The sequence below is a fragment of the Equus przewalskii genome, chromosome 11 (assembly GCF_037783145.1).
Source record: "Equus przewalskii isolate Varuska chromosome 11, EquPr2, whole genome shotgun sequence".
NCBI lineage: Eukaryota > Metazoa > Chordata > Mammalia > Perissodactyla > Equidae > Equus > Equus przewalskii.
The window spans coordinates 1,648,202-1,671,962 of NC_091841.1; the positions used below are offsets into that span (position 1 = coordinate 1,648,202).

The 23,761-nt window shown below is 42.3% G+C and overlaps 2 protein-coding genes across 8 annotated transcripts in view; one reads left to right on the forward strand and one right to left on the reverse strand.

The window, feature by feature from the left end:
* Window positions 1-663, reverse strand: part of APIP (APAF1 interacting protein) — a 32,956-nt gene extending 32,293 nt beyond the window's left edge. Inside the window, exon 1 of the mRNA XM_070564759.1 lies at window positions 371-663. Within this exon, the coding sequence (XP_070420860.1) occupies window positions 371-427 (57 nt within the window). The 5' untranslated portion in view covers window positions 428-663. The remainder of the gene's footprint in view (window positions 1-370) is intronic.
* The window catches only part of PDHX (pyruvate dehydrogenase complex component X), a 180,024-nt gene continuing 156,884 nt past the window's right edge, over window positions 622-23,761 (forward strand). For 6 of the 7 annotated variants that reach the window (XR_011524054.1, XR_011524055.1, XR_011524053.1 and 3 more), the window contains exons 1-2: window positions 661-907; window positions 18,058-18,138. Coding sequence is in view for 1 of the 7 variants with exons in the window: in XM_070564756.1 (XP_070420857.1) it covers window positions 748-907; window positions 18,058-18,138 (241 nt within the window). In the remaining 6 variants the exon portion in view is untranslated. Of the gene's footprint in view, window positions 908-18,057; window positions 18,139-23,761 lie in introns of all 7 variants that reach the window. The other variant, XM_070564756.1, reaches the window with a different exon arrangement.

Consider the following 23,761-nt stretch of genomic DNA (forward strand, 5'->3'; position numbering starts at 1 on the left):
CCCCCGCCGCCCCACAGCGCCCGGTGCCTCGCAGCCCTCCGCCACCCCCTGGACCCCGCTCCTCGTGCCCCGCCGCTCCCCGTGCCCTGCAGCCCCCCGCCAGCCCCGCGCGCCGCCGCTCCCCGCCGCTCCCCGTGTCCTGCAGCCCCCCGCCAGCCCCGCGCGCCGCCGCTCCCCGCCGCTCCCCGTGCCCTGCAGCCCCCCGCCAGCCCCGCGCCCTCCCGCTCCCCGTGACCCCCAGCGGCCTCCGCCGCTCCCCGTGCCCCGCTGCCTCCCCCATGACCACCACCGCCCTCCGCCGCTCCCCGTGCCCCGCTGCCCCAGCCGCGCCCGCCTCCTCGGAAGCCAGGCCCCCGCCGCCCGCCCCTACCTGCGCGCCGCCTCGCCGCGAGCAGCAGTCTCCCTCCGGAGCGTGACAGCCCGACATGGCCGGACCGGGGGACTCGCGGCCTCTACTCTCACGCGCGCTGCTCCCGGCCTCCAGCGAGGCTGACTGGCGACACCACACAGGCCCGCAGGCGGCGCGGAGGGCAGCCCGGGGGCGGGGCGGACCCGGCGGAAGACAGCCCGTAGGGCCTCGCGGACCGCAGATCCCGCGGCGGGGCCGCCCGGCCGGGAGGCGGGGCCACGAGGGCTCGTGGGTCCGAGGCGCCCAGGGGGCGTGGCCTCCGGGGGAGGCGGGGCTCGGGGGCCTGAGGACTGCGCGATCAGGCGGCGCCGCGGGCAGCCCGCGAGAAGGCCGGGAAGATGGCGGCCCCCTGGAGGCTGGGCTGGGAGCCGTGGCTGCTTCGCTGCGTGTTGGGCTTCGGCGGCCGCCGAGGCCCGGCGGTGCTTAAGGGGGCTGCCGGGTGGTCCGCCGGCCGCGGAGCTAGTCGGAGATGGCTTCACAGCACGCGGCGGCTGCAGGGTGAGTGGCTGGGCTCGCGCAGCTCCTCGGGCTGGCTGAGGGTGGGCCAGGGTCAGGGGCTTCCTGATTGAGGGCCTGCATCTGGGACGTGGAGGTACCCGGGGCTCCCTGATCCCCTGGCCTGTTTTCGGGGAGGGCTCTGCGAACTTGGCCTGGTGCATGCCGCGAAGGGCTTTCTGGGGAGCTGGGGGAACTTGACTCCGTCCCTCGTCCCCTGCTGGGATGGCTGCTCTGTGACCTTGCCTTAGAATTTGGGTTATTTGCGAGGCACGCAGAGAGGTCCTAAACGCTCTTCTCGTAGGCCGCTTCCCGGTCACGGCTCAGGTGGCTTCAGGGTTGTCAAGCTTTTGGGGCGGGGAAAAGCTGCCTAAGGTTGCCAAGGTTCAAAAGCAACTCTTAGCCGTCCTTATTCATCGTCTTGGTCCGTCTCTATTAGGAGATCTTTTCTTCGAGGCCACTCGGGTTGCCCCCCGCTACGACTAGTCAAGGACTTAGTTTTTAAACGTCCGTGGCATCTCAGACATAGGTCTGGGAGAATGTTTTAAGCAAAACATGCGTTTGAAATAGTGAAAATTTAGGAGGGGAGTCATACCAAGAAATTTATCGTAGAAAGTTGGCATTTAGCAATGATATTGACCCAATTAATACAAGGCTTCCAGTATTTAATAGCACTTGATACAGGATGCCGGCATTATTTTCCCTTACATAGGGGTGGGGTGGGGGAATAGGACTAACAATTTTTGTGTGTTACATATTACCTGCTAATCATCATTCTGGCACTCCACAGAATGAATTTTAATCTAAAAAATTAGGTGTAGTCGGCATTGCCTACATATTCTAAGCTACCTGAGGCTCAGAAAAAAAAACGTTACTGTCACACGGGAAGATGAGTGAACTGAGATTTCTAAAGATTCGGAGATGGGAACAATTTATTTCAGTATCTTCAGCTTAATGTTTCATAAAATACTTTTTGGAGCAGTGGTTCTTTAACTGTGTATAGAATTCCGTCCTTGCTCCCCCCAGTTTGTTAAATATTGAACTTTCCTACACCTCTCAGAGATTCTGTCTGGGCTGGGAGCTCAGGCATCTGCATTTTACAAACTACCTTAGGTGAGTGTTGATATATGTTGGTGTTTGATGGGCTACACTTTGAGACTCACTGTCTTAGAAAATCATTGAATAGTAAACGCTCAGTGTTGAAAGTAATCTAGGAAAAGTGTTCTTAACCTTGCTTGTAGAACAGATCCTTTTGAGAATCTTTGAATGCTCTACATCTTCTCAGGGATTTTCCTTAGACCCAGTTTAAGGACTCTTACCTTTAGAAACTCAATTAGGCAATCTTTCTGTGATGCATCATGACCTTTTACCTACCCCCCCACACACTGTGAGCAACTTTCCTGGCTCTGCTTGGACATCATTTGTGAGGGAGAGGACATGACATCCTGAGGAAGCTGTCTGAGTTTCCTAGGCCTCCCTCTTTCAGTTAGAAGGACCCTGTGATTAGACGGGCCAGCATGGATAATCCAGGATGCTCACCCTATCTCACGGTCCACTGTTAGCAACCTTAATTCCTGCTTTAACCTGAACTCCTCCTTGCCATGTGAAGTGACATATTCACAGCTTCTGGGCCTTAGGACTGGATGTCTTAGGAAGGCAAGGGCATTCTGCCCACCACAGAAGCTGCCTGTGTTGTTGGGTAGCTCTAAGTTTCTTGGAAATTTTGGAGTTTTTTTCTAATACTGAGTCAAAATTTGTGTAACTTTTCATCTATAGTTTTTTGTTTTGCCGTGCTGAATACACGTGGCAATCCTTGAACTATTAGTTTTACAAAGCATGAATTTATACCATGTTTGTTCATTTTTCTCTGAGATTGGTAGAAATTGTATTTTCGTAAAACTAAGCAATTATTTGGTAATCTATAGACTATGTGGATTAAGTACAGTTATTGAGCTATTTTGTCTTTCACACGTCTATCCAAGATTTAGAAATCTGTCAGTTGGGAGTACTCTTGGAGTTTTGGTTTCCTTAAAAGGCATTTGTTGGCAGCATTTTAATGAACTATGACATATACCAGTGCTTAGCACTTAGTAGAACTCCTCACTCCCTTCTCACAACAACCTAGTAAAGTTGGCATTATCTGCATTTTATTGGACGAAAACACTAAGTAAGGCTCAGAGAAATTAAGAGGATCTCCCAAAGCCACACAGCATAATATAATTAATGAACTGAAGAGGAAAAAATATATGTATATATAATTTTTTATCTATGTTTGACGTAACACATCCCTAGCGTGTTTCATTCTTTGAACTTTATTGAGAAGGTGGAGACGGTCGTGGACCATTCTGCTGATGCTGAGTGAAAGAATGAGCGTGAGGAGTCAGGCACGTGGTAGCCTGCTTGGGCAGTGGTTGACTCACTGAACGGAGCGTGTTCTCTGTCTTCTGGCTCGTGGCCCGTTTAGTCACCTCTAGCTTCTGGAGCTGCAATCCTAAATTCTGTGTAGGCCTTATCCTTCAGGTATTTACAGTTCACCTGGGGAGATAAACGTTAAGGGCAGATCTTTCTAAGATTACGATACTGTGTGCAGTGAGCTCTGTGGGGTAAGTTAGGGATGATAGGGGGCTACCTAAGAAGGCTTCCTAGAGGTGGCAGCCCTTCAGCCTGAGAGAAGAGCAGACATAAAGACCCAGGGGCCAGATGTGGCGTTTACATGAGTGGCGTGGCGTTTGTAAACAGTTTTTCAACCTAGGGAGTTAACTTTAAAGAGTTCCCGTTGCTCTTCTTTCAGAGTAAATGGCATGGTTTGGAACCTAATTAATTAATTATTAATAAGTTGTTAATTAATAATACTGGTTTTAAGTTGTCTCTGAGGAATAACTTGTTGAATTTAAAATAACATGCAAGTAGAGAATAAATGAGGTTCATCCTTTGTAGTGCTCTGCCTATCGTATGACCACAGGCTTTGCATATACAGATGTGAAATAAACGTATCTAGGGAAGCTAAAATCTAGGCACATAGAAAAGGACACAGAGGTCTACAGTAGGATTGCACGTTGGCAGCTGGTGAACTGATTTACATTATTTTAGAAGAAAATTAAATTTACAGACAACATTTAAACACTGGGAACTTTACATAAAAATCTAGATTTTTGTCTTCTCTTGAAAATTTAAAGTTAAGGTCTTATATGCTAACATTTGGGTGAGACTGAGTGTTCTCTTTAGGTGGGAAATTCCTTCTAGTTTACCGCGTCTCCTCTACTCTCTGTTACCTCTCAGCCAGCAAGGCTGAATGTCCCTTAGTGTTTGTCATCACCTCTAGTTGGTCTCGTCTTGTACCCTTATCTCTACAGAAAGCAGGAAACAAGAAGTAGACCAGGAAAAATGGGAGAGAGCAGATACTGTGGGTGTTTATGTAAAGGAAGAAAATTCGTACAGATTTAATATGAAAATAAAGCGTGTCTGGATCTAAAGAAAAACTTTAAGGTGGTCCTAGCCCACCTCTCTTACCTCCTGTTCCCCGTAGGCATCTGAGTTTTTGACAGTAGTTCTGTAGCAAGGAGGCAGTTTCTTTGATAGGAGCTGATGGTATGGTATTTCTGCCCAAACTTGCATGCTCTTTTAGACCTGGTCCTTACTAAATCCTTCTATGCTGATACTGATGAGACCGATCCCATTCTTTGAATTCTCCTTTACCTGTGGAAGCAGAAACACATAAACCAGCTGAAGTAAAGTAGGATTTGTAAGAAGAGTTCACGCCACATAGAGGAAGTGCTGCTGGGCCGTGTGCACCGTGACCATCCCATCCATTTCTCTAGGGCCCCCACTGTCATCTTCTCTCGCTCTCATTTGTTTTTTCCTCAGACTTGCCAGTCTGCTTACTCACGACTTTTTTTCTCTGTAATGTCAGCTTACCTTGCCTTCCTGCTGATTCAGGCCCTTCTGCTCATGCTCTTTCAGTTTAGTTCAAGTGTGCACCATCCTTTCTGTGATCTAATTCCAGATTCCCCGGATAGAGAAGCTGATGACCCAGTGTAGGTCAGTTGTGGTATAGGGCACACAGCCTTTGATTCCTTCAAAGCCTGCAGTTTGGACGTTGTCTTTAAGAAGAAAGTATCAGTTGGGAATCAATGATTGGCATGTCTCTTACTACGACAATCTGGGTAAAGTAGGACAGTAGTGATGTGCTTCTCCGTCTTAATTGTTTCTAGGGGTAAGTAATGACTAAGCGAAATGTATGGTCACCTAAGCAAAACAGATCTAGGCTACTCAGTAGTTGAGGTGTGTGGCCGTGGAAGGAGAAAGGAAGTGGATAAATAAGATCTTAGTAGAAGCTACAGCATGAGAAACTAGTACGATCTGGATTATCAGAAAGTAATAAGTACACATTTGCATTGCTTTAAGACATTTTGTTCTGTATGTGGAAGTGGGATAGTCCAAGTAGCTTCAGCATTCAGTGTTTGCCAGGCTTCATTTTGGATTCTTTACTTGCATTATGTCTGATCATCATAAGAACCTGCAAGGGTTAGTTGTGTTTTACAGGTGAGGAAAAAGAGACGCAGTGAGGTTTAGCTGTTGGGCCAAGGTTCGTGAGTTAGGTGGATGCCTACTTAGGAACTATGCTCATCGTAGCATCCAGAGGAAGAAAAGGAGTCCTTTCTTGTTAGATGTCTTAGAATGAATTGACTTTGACGAATCAAGGGGCTGGGTACTGGAGACTGAATATTTGTGTGTCCCCTTCCACCCCCAAATTTACATGTGGAAACCTAATGCCCACTGTGGTGGTATTAGGAAGTGGGGGCCTTTGGTAGATGCTTACATGAGGGGAGGCCTCATGGATGGTATTAGTGCCCTTAGAAAAGAGACCGCACACAGCTGCCTAGCGCCTTCCACCATGTGAGGATGTGGCCAGAAGGTGCCATGTATGAAGCAGAAAGTGGGTCCTCATCAGCCACCACAGCAAACCTGCCAGCATCGTGGTCCTGGACTTCCCGGCCTACAGAACTGTGAGAAATGAATGTTGTTTATAAGCTACCAGTCTCAGGTATTTGTTACAGCAGTATGAACGGACTAAGACACGGGGCAGTGGGGTCATTAACTCAGAGCATGTATTCACAAGAAAGGTACACAAATGAACAAAATTGGGGGTCTCCCAGCAAGAAAGAAGTTGGAGGAGTGGGTTTGGGAATAATAAGTCGTGTTTATTGAGAGCTTGCTGTGTGCCATGCACCCTTCTCAGCACTTTACGTGATTAAGTCACTGAGCACCCACAGCAGTGATGCTGTTCTCTGTGATAGAGCTCTGGTTTCAGCCCGTGTCTGGTTGTGTCCTTAACCACGGACTACCTCCCCGTCAAGTGAGAGCTTGGCTGTAGACGTCAGCAGAACACTGTCAGCTTGCGCAAGTTTTGTTCACCATGTGTATGTTCTTTTTTACACCTCCGCTTTATTTTTAATGAAGTGAGACATTTCAGTAATATCTACATTGTGAAATAGTATTTCAGTGAGTCATGATACCACATCATTTTAGAATAATTTAAGACACTGAAAATCTAGACTGTGTACAAAGGGTGGCAGGACCCTGTAAGAGAGTTAGAGATATGTTAATATCCTCCTATCTGTGAGTTTCTAAGATGATGTGCTGTTAAATTCCTTATTGTTGTCTTGAGCTTTAGATGCCTTTTATAACAAAATGTGTAAATCCCCAAACTATTATGCGTGTCTTCATTCTTTTGCTAGACTCTTAAGTGGAGTGGTGATTTCTTTTTGCCCTTGTTCCAAGATTGCAAAGAAAACTGGGATTCATGTAGAATTTTAATTTTAAGGTTTAGCACCAAGAAGACCAGTATTGTGAGCTGAGACCTCTTCTAAAGTGTTTGGTTTATTTCACCCGGAGGAAATAGTTCTACAGCCGGAGTGCCTAGCCATTCCAGCCAGCCTCCTTAGCACGTGCTGTTGGATACTAAGTGTCTGAAAGAATCGGCAGATTCCATCAACAGATGACCTGTCGGCCATCAGGGAGTTTATTACATGAAACTGCTTTAGGGAAGAATTAAGGTTGGCAAAGTTATAATTCCGGAGAGCTTCCTTGGGAATCTACTAGGACTGGTTTTTAGCGGGGCACAAATCTGTTTGAAAACTGATGAAAGCTATACCGCTTCTTCAGAAAAATGCATGCGTGCTCAATTTTGTATGTCATTCCAGGGAGCTCGTAGGTCTCCCTGTAGTTTATCTACAAATCCTGCCTGCTCTCCAGCCTATTTCCGTAAACGTTTTGATCATTTCCTACATAAAATAGTTGTTCTACTTTGCAAGGATATTTACCATATCTGAGGATAAGAAGGATGTGTTTTAATGTAGGGGTCCCGACTAGATGCAAATGACTGGTGGACCTGTTTACATAAGTGACTACAGCAAAGCCAGTAGTTTGGAAATCCTGATTCAGATCTGGGTTTGGGTTAATTTAGTTGTGCATTTAGGGTCATCAGACCACTCACCTTTCCCTAAACATCTGTACTTTCCTTTCTTTTACTATTATTATTCCTTCAAATGGAATGACCTTCCTTATGGTTTGAAGCCTTTCTTATTACTTAAGTGCCCCCCTCTTAAGTCTTTCTATAGGATCCCAGTAGGGAACAGATGACACTCTAAAAATGAGTAATTTGAGGAGAGGTTAAAAGTGGCCATTTTTGTGAATTCAGGGCGTAGAGGTGGTGCTGTATTAAGGGACTGTTTAGAACAAGGTGCTGTCACTACCCCGAGGCCTGAAGAGGTGTGGGAAGGAAGCAGTTACTAGAACTGGAAAAGAGGGAGCCTGTGGGAGGACCTCTGATGAAGCTGTGCCCCTTGGTAAAAAGATTCAGCCAGCTCCAGGTGTCTTCACTGAGAAGACGCTGAGGAAATAAATACCCTGACCTCTCTCTCTCCCTTCAGTCTCCTGCTTGTGCGGCCCATTGGCTGAACCCAGCTGGAGGCCAGAGCACAAGGAGGTCTGTAGAAGTGTGGGGTCAGGTTGACAGAAGATCTGGAGGGGCAATGGGAGATACTGCCCACGTCCAGCTCACTCGCACCATCAGTCAATACACTTTATACTGTTGGGTACTGGATTGTGTGTCTGTATGGCAGTTCTCATGCTAAGAAGGGAAGAGAGCAAGTATAATTTCTACACGTGGAAGGATCAAGTGTAGTGTCCCTGGATTGTGTCCCTAGGCTGGTGCCTTGCACAAGAGTAAGCACAGATCTTTATAACTGACCTGATTTTCAGTGGAATTTTTCTGTCTACCTTTGAATAGATGAATAGGAATCAAGTCTATGTAGTTTATAAGGCTCTTTGGGCACTTTTTATAGGAAGAAAGATTTTCATTTTGGATCTATGGCATCTAATTTTGAGTTTTGTCTTTTCACTTGACTCTTAACTGGAGGCATCCTTGACTCCAGACTTTCGTATGCCACGTCCAATCTATCAAGAATTGTTGTTGGCTCTACCTTTTAAATGTAATCTGACCACTCCTCACTGCTTCTTCCGCTACCAACTACGCTGGTGCAAGCTACCACCACCTTTAATCTAGATAATTGCAGGAGTGTCCCCGTGCATGTCCCTCCCACCACCCTTGGCCCAGTACAGACTGTTCTCCATGCAACTTTCAGAGTGCTTCTTTTAAATTATAACTCGGACCATGCTGCTCCTCTGCTGAAAACCCTCCACGAGCTTGTCTTTAAACTCAGAATAAAATCTGAAGTCTGCTGTGGTTACAAGGCCCAGTGTGATAGGAATCCTCTGCCTCTCTGACCTCAACTCTCACCATGCCTCTGCTCCCTCCCTCCCTCACTGCGGCAGCGTACATAGCAAGCACACTTTACTCATTCTTCGCTGTTGCTCTTTCCCCTGTTTAGAAGGCCCTGCCATAGGGTTTGCGTGGCTTCCTCCAGTCAGCTCTGCTCACTGAATCAGAGGAGGCCTCCTCTGATCAGCTGATAAAACAGCTCCTCTCCTGCAGCCTGATGCCCTACCTCCCCCTCTTTTCTTAGCCCATATCACCACCAGACATGGTGTATTATTTATTTTCTGTCTCCCCTCTTTAGAATGTAAACTCCATGAAAGTAGGAGTTTTTGTCTTTCTTTACTTTTGATATCTCTAGCTCCTAGAAGAACATTGAATAAATATTTGTTGAATACATGAACAAATGAATGACCAAACTGATCTTCTTGTCTTTCTCCTTCTCCACTCTATGCTTGTGCCATGGAATTATCTTCCAGAAATGCCCACTCCCAGCTTAAAACCCTCCCATTTCTCTGCCACTGTTGGGATGAAGGCCAGATGTTGACAGGATCTGGTCCCCAGGTGCCTTTTCAGTCTCTCAGGTCTAATGATCTGAGTAAATGAGAACAGGTGACACATTCATGGATATCTTCACTTTGTATTTAAAATCCCATTATTTTAGCTTTATAGTTGTGACCATCTCAAAGCATGTGCAGTTTTGTTTTGTTTTTTGTCAATTACAGACTTGTGAATGTGGCCATATATGTGGAACTGAAAACAAGTTCAATTTTTTATCGTGGTTATTTCTCTTACTTGCTCAAAAATTTCTTCATGGCTTTCCATTGCTGTTTAAATAACATCAAACCCATTAACTCGGTATTAAAGTGTATTACCTTGTAGTAGCTATAGTACCAGCATACCGTTTTAACTTATGTGACACACTTTCCATTTTCATTATCTTCTACCCGTCAGTCAGACTAAACTATAATTCCTACCTCTTTATTTGCATATGATGTTCCCCTTACCTTGTTTTATTTGCCTAGCACAGATTTTTTTTTAATTAAAAGGATTTTTATTGTAAAATATACATAAAATTTATCGTTTTAACTAATTTTGAGTGTACAGTTCTGTGGCATTAAGAACATTCACATTTTTCTATAACTGTCACCATCCATCTCCAGAACCTTTGCATCTTCCCCAACTGAAACGCCATACTCATTGAACAATAACTCTCCAATCCCCTCCCCAGTCCCTGGGAACCACTGTTCTGCTTTCTCTCTCTGTGAATTTGCCTATTGTAGGTACCTCATAAAAGCGGAATTATAAAATATTCGTCTTTTTGTGCCTGGCTTATTTTACTTAGCATAATGTCTTCAAGTTTCATTTGTGTTGTTGAAGGTTCTGGATTTCGTTCCTTTTTAAGGCCAAATCATATTTTATTATATGTATATACCACATTTTGTTTACCCATTCATCTCAGTGGACGTTTGAGTTGTTTTCACCTTTTGGCTGTTGTGAATAATGCTGCTATGAACACGGGTGTACAAATAGCAGTTCGAGTTCCTGCTTTCACTTCTTTTGGGTATATATCCAGAAGTGGGATTGCTTGATCAAATGGTAATTCTGTGTTTAATTTTTTGAGGAACTGTCGTGTTGTTTTCCACAGTGGCTGCACCGTTTTACTTTCCCGCCAGCAGTGCCCAAGTGTTCCAGTTTCTCCACTCGTGCTGACACTCGTCTTCTGGTTTTTGATAGCAGCTATTCTAATCATTATGAAGTGGGACTAGCACAGATTTTCTTCTTTCTTTCTTTCTGATCAGCTGGAATCTCAGCTGTCATAGCTCTTTGGTGTTCTCATCGCACTTCTATCTACTCCCCTCTGGTACTTGTGTATTTAGCTTGACTTCCCATTTAAACTATACCCTTTTGAGGTCAAGATGGTGGTCTCGTATCCATCTAGGGCAAGGATGACAGGCGCTCAGTAGGTGTTGGTTGAATGCCTGGTGTGCCGTTCAGCCTTGGTGGTGAACATTGTGACAGTACCACCAAAGGTGAAATGTTGGCCAGTGATTTTAGTGAGAGTTTGGCTCTCGGATGTGCACTACCGCTGACGTAGAGATGAAGAGTTAGTGGACTTGAGCTGTGAGAACAAGGCTGGATTAGGTAAAGGAGAGAGTAAAAAGGAACCTTTCAGGTTTGGGAAGGTGAAGGGAACCTGTGAACCCGTCTCATCACTTGAGGAGGGATCATAAAGTGGGATGTTGTGATACATCGAGCCGACTGTCCGGATGCCCCACAGTCCGCCCTCTTAAGCATTTCTGTGCTGCCAGTCGGTAATAAATAGCTAACAGTTTTGAGACTGACTTACTCTTTACCAGGCCCCATTGTAATGACTTTGCATGTGTTAGCTAATTTAATCCTTACGAAACTCTGTATTTTACAGAAGCAGCAGCTGAGACACAGAAGGACTAGGCAGCTTGGCAGCGATGGATCTGTGATTCGAACCCGGGCAGTTTGGCTCCGTTGTCGGTTCTCTAAATCACCATCGTATGCTGCTGCTTGTTAAGTTTAAAAAAAAATTAATCGTTTTAGTAAATAATAAAATGTTTATTTTAACACAGTAATACATGCATCTAGTTTAAATAGTCAAACAGCACTAAAGGCCTATGCCAGTGCAGGGGGTCTCTGAGCCTTCGTCCCCCATCCCCAGTGCTCTTGCTCCTTAGAAGCAGCAGGCTTTGCTCGTAGCTTTCTTCTGGCCTTCGCTCACTGCCTATTTCTGTTTACACACTATCTGGATGACTTCTGATCAGTGTCATCCCCTGTGTTTTCCCTCCCCGACTCGCCCAGTGTAGTTATTTTGCAATTCCTGGTTAAATCTGTATTCAGCTTTTACAGTAAACAAATATTATGCACATATTGTCCCTTATTATTATTGTTACCTTTCTTTTTGCTTTTCCTGAAGTTTCTACCTTTTAAGTTTTTTCTTTTTTTCTCCGTATTGCTAAATCATCCCGTGCCACCTGATAGCTTCTCAGCACAATATTCTGTATTGTCAGTCACATCAGATAATCTCTCAGGAAACTTATTTTTGCCGTGTCTGTGTATCCCCAGGGGTGTAGGTTGAACCTCCATTCCAAGGGTTCCCTCTTTTACCTCTCCAAAGAAAACGGTCTCCGGTCTTCCAGTCTGCTGTTGAATCAGGTGGGGTGTTACCTGCACCGGACTGAGGAAGGGGATCCAGCTGTCTAACTGCATCTCCAGTAGTGTTCACCCAGGTCCGCCCCCCCCCCCCCCCCGTTTCCAAAGGGCCTCGGTACCCCAGTTCCTGGGCCTCTGGGGGATTCTGTGTGTCAACCAGGCCGATCGTCTCAGCTTTCCCCACTTCTGGCTTAGGATTCAGCTCTAGAGTCTCTAGTCAGTTATGACTCATCTCTTTTCTGCTTCCAAAACTGTACTGTTCTTCCTTCTTTTCTTCCTGTCTTTGTGGGTTTATGTCTAAAAGTGATCAAAACAAAAGCACATTTTTTGCTTAGTGTTAGAGAAGTTTTGGGGAGGGAGTGAAATTTGATAAATTTATTGGGAAAATTATTAAATTATTACAAGTTAGATTATAAGAAACAAAAGAAATAAAATCACTTATAATAATATTACCAACGAGAAATGACACTATTGTCATTTTGGAGTATACCCTTTCAGTCTTTGTGTATAAGCTGAGCAGGTAGAAATTGGATTATGTCATACAGTGTTTGTGGGACATGTTTTGTAGGTTTATTACCATGCCGAGACCTGTAAATGCTATTTTCACACAAACTATTATGCATACCTTTTCTGTTGTCATCCATTGACCTTTTCAATCTATTCTTACACCAATATCACGCCAGAATTATTTAAACAAAGATTCACATGACAAGCACTCGTTTAAAAAAAAAATTCCTTTAGCTGCCTTTATTTAAAACTGCAGTGTTAATATTATTCTGTGCCCTGGTGTTATTTTTGGATTACCTGTATTTCATTTGGCTTTATTTCATCCAGCCTGCAGATGGCAGAATTGTTTTAGTTGAATGGAAATTTTAAAGGTTCAATTTTATTTAACAAGTTCTTGCATTGGAAAGAGAGGTAATTAAATGAGGAGTGTCTCTCCCTATTAGAGAGAAAGCAAATTAATGTTAGGAATCAGGAGCCAAACTAAGAAAGTACTGTGTAATTTACTTCTTCCTTTGGTCTATCTTCATTTCATGATTTTTGTGTGTTTAGATTATAGCTGTATTAATGGCACTCAAGAAGCACCATATGTAAATTGCTGAATTTCTTTGATTACTTCAGTCAGAGTAATGGAGCTTAGATATATTATTTACAAAACAGTTCTGCATTCGTATTTTAAGAGTTTGCTTATGTTAATTTCTTTAATCTGGAGAGACCGTTTAGAATTGATGTGTAGATCAATAATTTAAAGCTTTGATATAATTGATTTTGCTGAAGTATGAATGTTTTACTCCTATGGTAAAAGACATACTTTAGGAAACAAGAAGTTAGATTAGAGTACCATATTTGAAATTGAAGAGAGAATTATGCTATAGAAAGATTGGAAGAACAAATTTGAAGAAATATAGAAATTGCTTAGAGAAACTGCTGTAAAACTCAGTGATTGATTGTGTGCTCGAGATGGAAAGCAAAGCAGCAATATACTAAGCAAAAAATATTTATTGTGTCGTTCTATTGAGTCAAAAAAAGATTGACAGTTGTAGTGATGTGTGGGATTCTACTTTGTCAGTATGTTTAAGTATAAACTGGAATTGTACATTACTGTAGTTATCTTAAAAATTTTTAAATATGCTTTTTAGCTCCTATAGAAAGGTAGATTTTATAGCCCTTTTTAAAATTATAAATTTACAATTTTATAAATTGCAAGAGATAATTTGTTAGCTTGATAAAGAGGAATAGAATACTAAAATGACTACAAAAGAGTAAAATTCCAACTACATTTGGGGTGCTTTTTTTGAGTACTAACTGAAATAACCTGTGCGATCAGTGGAGAAGAAAACCACATTTCCTTTCTTCTTACCTGTAGTCGTGCCCAGTTATTAGTAGGAGATATAATTGGTGCACATTTCAAGGCCTCCTCAATTCGACAGGAGAAAGGTAGAAGGTACTGCTTGCTAGAATGAAAAGGGAAGCTGTAGTGAATTTCTAGTGAAATTAAACAATCCTAGGTATAGGTTAAAATTCCAAGGAGTCTAGAAAAGCCATTAGTATCTGAATAGAACTGGCAGCAGCCATAAAGGGTAGATACTAATTATGTGTAGCCTTGTCACTCAAAACTAATATTATGATTGTATAATTACTTTCCCACTGGAAAAGTACATTTGGAAAAGATGTGTATAATGTTCCAGTTGAAAGAGGGTATACTGGGATGAAATACGTCCCATTACTAATAAAGTAATGCTTACATTTTGAAATGATTTTCTAGCATGAGAGTCTGCAGATAGATTGGTTAGATTAATCAGAAAATACATTGCACATTTTATTCTCTGTGGTAAGGCAGTATAATCAATCAAGAGAGAGTACTGAATAATGGAGATAGCCAAAATGTCTTTCTTTGGTTTTTGTCACTTTCGTTTCAGAGTAAGGACAGTGATCTATTACAGAATTTTTATGTTTTATTGCCATTATTCAGAGAGGCAATTTCAATTCATCCGTGAAGGGTAGCTGTATGAGGAATGATTATGTTCTTTTTATTTTTAAAGTATGAAAATTTTTGAGGTTTTTGATGTGGTAATTTGGAAAATAATACTTAATAAAGGCAAAAGTTTTATAATATAGTCCTTAATGTCAGGAATAATGGAAATGTGAAGGTCTTATAGGTGGGAGATGACAATAGGAGATAGACTCGTAAAGTGAATGTGGGTTGCACCATGGCGCCCAGAAGCAGGGCGTAAAAATGTGGAGAGAGCCTTCGTCTCGAGAGCATCGATTTAGTGTTTGTCATAAGCTGGAGTCTGGACATGGAACCACTGCAGTCCATTTCTTTTGCTTCTTTGTAGTGGAACTCTATTTGATGCATAAATTTAATGTGTATGTGATTATGAAATGTCTCATCTCATAATGCCAGGCTGAAACTTTTTGAGAGAAGCATTGTATTGGGCCTTTTTTTTTTTTTTTAAGATTTTATTTTTTTCCTTTTTCTCCCTAAAGCCCCCCAGTACATAGTTGTATATTCTTCGTTGTGGGTCCTTCTAGTTGTGGCATATGGGACGCTGCCTCAGCGTGGTTTGATGAGCAGTGCCATGTCTGCGCCCAGGATTTGAACCAACGAAACACTGGGCTGCCTGTAGCGGAGCACGCGAACTTAACCACTCGGCCACGGGGCCAGCCCCCTATTGGGCCTTTTTTTAAGCTATGATTTTCAAGAAGAGGCTGGCCTCTTGTCAGGGTGCTATTAGAAGGTAGTTTTTGTTTGTTTGTTTGCTTTGCTTTCTTTTAAACCCCATTTGTCACTATGACCTTAAAAAGATTAAATGCTGAGACTTGGGCTGGCTGTATATTCTTTAGGCGAATGTTTTCTTCATCAAGCCATGCGAAAAATGAGAAAGATAATAGACACAGCGGAATGCAGGGGTTAGACAGCTCCTTTTGTTATTTCCGAATGTGTCTGGCATGTGGAGCTCTGGCACTTTGGAGGAATGCTTGCCGTCAAGTGTAGGCTTGCTAGGTTTGCAGCTGGAGATGCATCACGATGTTCCAGTGTAAGTTTGCCTGTGCGTGCATTCCTAAACCCTCTTCCCTAGTTCTGATTCACTCCGGAAGTTCGTGCTCCAGTGTTTTATAGACTGCAATGCCCTGAGGTTGTGCATAGTAGTTTGCATTATTTTCTACCTATTCAGTGTCTTAAGGTGCCTGTTTTAGTCCACAAGAACTTAGTTTACTAAAGAAAATATGTGAAGATACTTTAAGCTATATTGCAGTGGTAATTTGCGTTTCAACTAGAGGTAGTTTGGAAATTAAATGAAACTGTTGCGGTGAACATTGAGAGACATGGTATACAGGAGTCGATGGCTGTGTTCTCCATTCTCCAGTCTCTTCTGAGATAGCTGTGTGTTTTAATAATAAAACAGGAGTTGGGAAACTCCTTGTGGCTATTTTTCCTCCCTTAATTCCAAAATATAATGCACTTAACGGTTACCTGTTGTCTTCTACGTTTGAAATATTCATTGTCAGTAGTAAAAGAGGTTTCTTAATACAGGAATTCTTTATGCACAAGGTAGGGAAAGTGTTTATTGGGATATTTGATTGGACATATGAAGAATGCTCACATGGGCTTGGTATGTCTGGTTTGCTGTGTTTGAATTTCTGAGTGAATAGGCTATAAATAACCAGTGATTAATTGATGATCCATATTTGTAAGGATCATCAATTAATGATGAGAGGTAGTACTGGGTAGTAGAGTTAGGCAGGCAGAATTCAAATCCTTCAATCGATGGATTGTGGTTTTCTCATTGTTGGGATATTAGGAGTGATAATTTTACTTTTCTGTTCTTCCTTGAGTTTGGTGCCAATTGAGACAGAGGCAAAAAAGTCACACAGATGGAGATCACAGTAACAGTTTTAAGGCTGATGGTGTTGTTGGATTGGAAAATGTGACTTAGATCTGTGGCCTACAGTTGGACTTTGCAGTACAGCCCCACATTTAGACTTGGGGCTTTTGTTGGAGGGGGAGAGTTTGTGTGTACAAAGCAAACACACGCACACCTGAATGGCTTCCTCACACCCGTGGGCCCTGATGCCGGCAGCAGAGAGAAGTGGGCTTCTGTCTGCCTTTGAAAGGCAGGTCCATTTAGGCCTGGCACATAGGAGAGCTGAAAGGAAAATGCGGGTTCCCTGTAGGCAGGCAGGTCTTAAAACAAAAGTGAGGAAAAGGTTGCGGCACGTATGTGTGCTCGAGTCCTTTTGCCGGTTCTTTAGAGAGGAGAGAGTGAAAAGTGGAGGGAGGACAGAGCTTGCCTCCAGATGCTTTGGAGCTGGATCTGTGCCGTGAAGCCGTAGGAACTCTCCATTCGAAATGACGGTAAGATTAGTTCAGTTTCCCAAAGGAAATCTTTAACCTCATTTAACATTAGTATTCAGTTCCCTTTAACCCTAAAACGTCCGTGGGAAAAAAAAGAAGCCCCATTCTATCCTCTTCCACATTTGAAATATGTTAGATATGGTACGATGTTTTGGTTTTCTGAGTCAGAGAGTTGAATAATCTGAGGAGAGAATAGGTTCAGTGGAAGATGTCAGGGAGTGTAATTTGTTACCATGGGTACTGCTAAGAGCTGGAGCATGCTGTTAACTATTTATTAGTATAAACTTCATATAAATTTGTAATCTGTCTGCTGTGTGCTCTCTGAGTGTGGTCCTGGACAGTGCATGACTACTGGGAAGCCCATCTGGCCAGATGCAGAGAGTGTCTCCTTTGTTAGTATCTAAGGAAAAAGGAGCTGTGTTTCATTGAGAGGCTGCCCTGGTTTGAGTCTGCCCTTTTGGATCCCCGGTGAATTGTGGTGTGGAACACTAAACACTATTTGAGATTAGCAGCTTAGGTTAATCGTGCTTGACAAGACACACCTTTCCTTTCACACTTAACCAGTAAGAACCTTTGATTCTTGAATAGTATAATATCAGAGGAAAATGAAAACACAACCAATTTAAAAAGAAGTCTGATTTGATTGTTTTGTTGTGACTTATCAGAACCCTAGGTTTTTAAAATTATTATTATTTTCTTATTTATCTTTTCTTTCCATCATTTTACTTGTAAATATTTTTTATAGCAACAAAACGGAAAGGAGAAGAAGATGAAACATAAGTCAAAATTTTATTTTTGATCTTGTAAGCACCTGGCTTAAAAATATGCATAGAGGGGCCTGGCCCCATGACCTAGTGATTAAGTTTGGTGAGCTCTGCTTCAGTGGCCCAGGTTCGCGGGTTCAGATCCTGGGCACACACCTACACCACTTGTCAGCCATACTGTGGTGGTGACCCACATACAAAATAGAGGGAGATTGGCACAGATGTTAGCTCAGGACTAATCTTCCTCAAGCAAAAGAAAAGAGGAAGATTGGCAACAGATGTTAGCTCAGAGCTAATCTTCCTCAGCAAACATGCATAGAGGACTGGGGAACTGTGAAAAAGGAGTTGAAAGTACTCCAAAAAAGAGTTTTATTTTTAAAAAGTTGAGAGTTTTATGTTTCCATACTCTTTACTGGACATTTAGCTTCATCAGTTGGGAGTCTTTTAGACTTGCGAATATTTTCTTCTTCAAATTGAATTTGATATTAATTTACTTGTACTTTTCATTGATGCTGCACAAAGTGCATTTTTTTTTGTGGCTAATCTTTCCTTTTTTCAATTCCAGCTGATCCTATTAAGATACTAATGCCATCACTGTCTCCTACAATGGAGGAAGGGAACATTGTGAAATGGCTGAAAAAGGAAGGTGAGCAAGTACATTACTAATGCCTTGTGTTATTTGGATCATTTTGGCTTTTTTTCTAATGAGTTATGTTATACAATACATGATATATATGAAATAATTGGATTCCTTTGCTAGTTAATCTAAGTTTGTTTAAATAAATTTCCCATGGTAATGTAGCAAAGATTTTCCGGGTTCAACCTGTCTTTTCAAGCAGAGAATGGTAAAATAGTTTAAGGCTTTTTTCTAAGTTTTAGTCCTTATACTTAGCTGTTAGTTTCGATGTCATGAATTTGTCGATCCCCTTAAGTTAGTTTATAACTTTATGATGATTCTGTGTGTGCGTGTGTATGGTTTTTTCCTGGGCTAGGCAAGTTGATTATGCATTTCATTGGAAAGAGCAAATAAGAATAATAAGGAAAACTCTCAAAAGAAGAGCGGTGGGGGAGGGCTGTGGCCCTACGAGGTGCTGAAACGTATCATTAAGTCCCCGTAATAGAACTGTGGTCTTGGTGCTTAAAAAGAGCCTCTCAGAGCCGAATAGAAAATGAGGCAGTAGACGCAGTTGCACATGGGTGTTTAGCGTATGCTGAAGGAAAATGATAATTAGGTTTATTCTTTGTACTATGCCAAGGAAAAGATACAAATGAATCAGACACATAGTGTACAAAAATGAAAGCATACAAGTACTAAGAAAAAATTTGGTGAATTCCTTTGAACTTGGAAGTGGAATAAACACACTAACTACAACTCAAAATCCAGATGCAATAAGGGAAATATTGATAAATTTGATGATACAAATAATAACTTTAGTATTGCTGAAAACAGAATAAGCAAAGTAAAAAAACAAGTGACAAATTGGAGAAGGATATTTCCAATTTTTATCACAAAGGGTGAATATCCCTAAAAAATACAGAATAAGAAAACTGTCAACTCAATAGGAAAATAGGCAAGATATATGAAGATGGTTTACAGAAAAAGAATTCTGAATTCCTTGAAACATATGGAAAGATACTTAATCTTTCTACTAATAAGAAATATGCAAAGCAATACTACACTGAGGTATCATTTCTTACTGATCATATTGACAGAAATTAAGAAGTTTGACAAGCTGTTCTGTTGGTGAGGCCGTGGAGGAATGGGGGAAGCAGGCTCTCTCATACATTGCTGCAGGAAATGCGCATTTGTATGAGCTCTAGGGGAGAGGATTGGTCAATATCTAGAAAAGTGATGTTTATATCTGCCCTTCGGCCAGGCAGCTCTACTCCTAGGGATGCTATCTCAGCGTCACTCTGGCAAAAATAAGAAAAGACACATGCGTGAGGCTGTTTAGTGCAGTTGTGTTTGTAATAGCAAAAGGTGGAAGCAACACAAATGTTGGTGAGTATAGGGTTTATTGAATAACTTATACTACATCCACAATATAAAAAGAAATGAAGAGAAGAGTATCTTTTTATACTACGGTAGAGTGATCGTCAGGGGAAAATAGCTGAGTGGAGACAGGTATGGTATGTACTATTCATTGAAGAAAGGGATGGGAGTACTAGTATTTGAAAAATTGAAAAGGTAAAACAAAAATTTGACAGTAAAAAATGATTACCTATCGACTGACTACTGGAGCGAACAGTGTGGTGGAGAAAGTAGAAACTAGACTTCTCTGAATATATCTTATTTTACCTCTTTAACTTTGGAACCATATACATATTTTAAATAATTTTAAAGCAAAATTAAAATTTAAAAGATCCCTAAAAGTTGAAACAAAATGAAACAGATGAACCTAATTAACCTAATTATATATCAAGCTCTGATAGAACCATATAGAGACGGATTATTTCAAATCTCAGTAGACCCGACTGTCTATCCTTAATAGATTATAACTGAAGACCAAAGAATCTCCAAAAAAAAAAAAAAAATCCTCAACTGTTTAAGGGAATCATATTGTAGTGATTGTGTTGCTATTGTTATTCTAAGGCTTTTATATGTATTTTATGGAATAAAGCAAATAGAGTGATTAAGATGATATCATTGGGAACCCAGACTTTTGGTGTGGTTTAAAGGAGAAACAGTTAAAAGATAGCTCAATTCAAGGAAAAATCTTGTGACGGCAAATTTAAAGCTCTTCTCCCTGGCAGAGCCTAGAAAAAGGACCAGCCTAGTAGCAGTGGGCACCCCTAGCAACCAGACTGTAGTCCTGAGTGCCAGCTCCCACTAAAGTAAGCTAAAGCTCCTTGGAAAACAGCTACTTCCAGGTCTGGGGCAGGGAATGTAGGTACAAGATGAGCTTGGAACATCTTGTCCAAGCTAATTTAGAAAGCAAAGAAGCTATCAGAACTGCTAAAGGCATCCTAAAGGACTCAGGAGCCAAAGATGGGACAATTTGAAGATCAATAAGGATAGCAACTGCAGTGTAGAAACACATTAAATATATTTGAATCCAAAGTTCACAGTAATATAAAGGAAAAAAAACCTAATAATTGTTTTGCATTGGAGGATGCTAGTAAATTAACTTATTTTGAAAACTGGTAATCAATTAAAAGATTCAAGTCTTTTTCCCCTGCCTTTCCAATATTAACTGTAGCTCAGGATAACCAAGTAGTTGATGAGAATAAGTTTCTCATTATTAGCATGTCCCAACTCTTAAAAGATGGAAGAATGATGGGGCTGGCCCCGTGGCCGAGTGGTTAAGTTCGCGCTCTCCGCTGCAGGCGGCCCAGTGTTTCGTTGGTTCGAATCCTGGGCGCAGACATGGCACTGCTCATCAAACCACGCTGAGGCAGCGTCCCACATGCCACAACTAGAAGGACCCACAGTGAAGAATACACAACTATGTACCGGGGGGCTTTGGGGAGAAAAAGGAAAAAATAAAATCTTTAAAAGAAAAAAAAGATGGAAGAATGATACAATGTTACTGTATAACCATTTTGTATCCTCTAATGAAATAAGGGATATAGCCAGTGATTATCAATGGCTGCTAATAACACAAAAAGAGAGAAAACTAGATATTGCATGCTTCCTGATGTTAAGACATGCAAACACCAGCTATGGAGCTGTCTTGCCAGAAAATTGAACTGAATGTGATCAAACCTGTAGCTCTCACTACTATTTTCCAGGAAATTCAAGGGAAAGAGGGATGTCTTCAATGACACCATGAGGAATATATGAACAAAATTCAGACTATGAGGAATTCGACAGCCCGTTTCCTTCAACAAATAAATTTCAAGGGGCAGGTAGGGGTGGGAAAAGGAAGGAGAGAGGGGAACGTATAGCTTAATAGAGATTTAAGGGGCCGGCCCGGTGTCGCAGCAGTTAAGTGCACACCTTCCACTTCGGCGGCCCGGGGTTTGCCAGTTGGGATCCCGGGTGCAGACATGACACCGCTCATCAAGCCATGCTGTGGCAGGCGTCACACATATAAAGTAGAGGAAGATGGGCACGGATGTTGGCTCAGAGCCAGTCTTCCTCAGCAAAAAGAGGAGGATTGGCAGCAGATGTTAGCTCAGGGCCAATCTTCCTCAAAAAAAAAAAAAAAAAAAAAAGATTTAAGAGACCAGTTCCCATGTTTGAACTGTATTTTGACAAAACGTTTGGGGACATTCGAAAATGGTATATTTAATAATATTAAGGAATTAATCATTTTAGAGGTTTAATGATACTGTGGTTATATTTTTTAAAAATCTTATCTTTAAGAGATATGAGTTGAAATCATTATACATGAAATGATAGTCTGTCTGGGATTAACTTCACAATAACTGGTGGAGAATAGAAGGATGGGGCAGGATAGAGATGAAACAAGACTATTCAGGAATCCATTGACAATTGTATAAGTTGGGTGAAAGGTACATGTGGCTTCATTAAACTTTCCATACTACTTTTGTATATTTTTGAAATTTTTATAATAATATATATTTTTGAAAGTTGTACAATCAATAAATAACCTTTGAGATATAATTTGGAGTGAGAAACTACTCTTTCCTCACCCTTTTATAACCTCCAGATGAATGAGAATGTTGCTGTTACCAAGAAGATGTTTGCTACAATACTACCTAGAAAGCTGTGTTAGTCTACTGTGTATAGCAACCGTTTGGCCGGATTTAAGTACTCAATACGGTGCTTAGAAAATAAGGCTAAGACTCTGTCGGCCAGGCAGATTGAGTGTGCTGCCATGCTCACAGTGCAGGACAGAGGAACAGTTAACGTGAAAGAAATTGGGGAAGACCTTTTGTTTTTCTGGCTGCTGCTTTCTTTTCCTTTTTTCTCACTGGAGTCATTGCTGCGTGTGGCGGTGGAGTGGCCTCCCTCCCTCTGGAGTGGGCTGCCTTCAGGACAGCTTCTTTTAGCGCTCTGTGTAACCGACTTTCCCTATGCTCCACTCAGTCTGTAACATGTTAAACTTTTGTGGAGGGAGGAGGATGAGCCTCCAGTCCCCATTAGGGATTGTCAGACAGATGTACAGAGAAATTGTAGTGACCAGATGAATTCCCCACAGCCATTATTATGCTGCTTGAGAAATGGTGAGCCAAGTGTTAAAAAATGGACGGAGAGGAGAGAAGAGCGAGTTGAGAATGAAGGACATGGCCTGGGAGACCTTGTCTGATTCCAGAGACTGGCTGTGGCAGGGACTTCTCGGGTGTCACGTGTGTTTCAGTGGGCGCAGATGTCATCCGGGCAAACGTTGGTACTGAGAGGTCTAGTCTAGTGCTTATAAAATAACATTGAGAGAGTTTAGGCATTGGGCAAGAATTCAGAGTCTGACAGGGTTATGTTGTGATTCCAGGAGGTGGAGCCATTCATGGCATCACTTTTGCCAGTGACGACAAGTCTGGGGATCAGGAAGAGGGCTACCAAGTATTTACTTCAGAACTTGAGCCAAATAACTTGGGAGTTTGGGAGAAGGCCCCAGTTCTTTGAGGGAGACAGGGGTGCTAGGAAAGGTGACAGGACAGGTTACAGAATGGGCCTCACAGTAGGAGCTTGGGACTATGGATTGGGCCAATATGGAGGTTAAGAGATATGGTGCATTGAGTCTATCCAGGTGACTATGGCTGGTCCTTCGTGTGCTAGATATAACGTGTGACTGGAAGCATTACTTAATTCTGTTCCTTCCTGGGGAATACGTCTGAGTTTTGCTACGTCTCCTTTCCCTGTTATGACTAGCATAGTAATTGAAACAGACCCGGTACCACTGTAAGTAGTCGATTAGCAAATATACTGGCAGAAGAGAGAGGAAGCCCAAAGCAGCAAATAGACGGGGATCGGAGAAGGCTTTGCAGATGAGGTGCTACTGGAGCTGGTCCTTGTAGAGTAAATGGGCTTTAAAACAGTGAGAGCGAAGGGCATTCCAGCTAATGTAAACAGCATGGGCAAAATCTGAGAAGTGAGGTGTCATGACATATATTTTGGCAACAGCAGGTAGTTCTGGCTGCATTAAGGGCACAGTGGATATGAGATAAGATACGTTATAGGAAGGATCCTGAATTCCAGTCTGCAGTTTGTCAGTCTGTGAGGGTCCTTATCCTGAAGCCAAGACACACCCACACTCCTGGTTATTTAATAGGAAGTGGTTTCTCTGTACTTTCTTGAGCCATATTAGTAGCATCACACTGAGTGGATCAGACCCTAAGAGCATTCTGGTATCAAGAGCTAACTA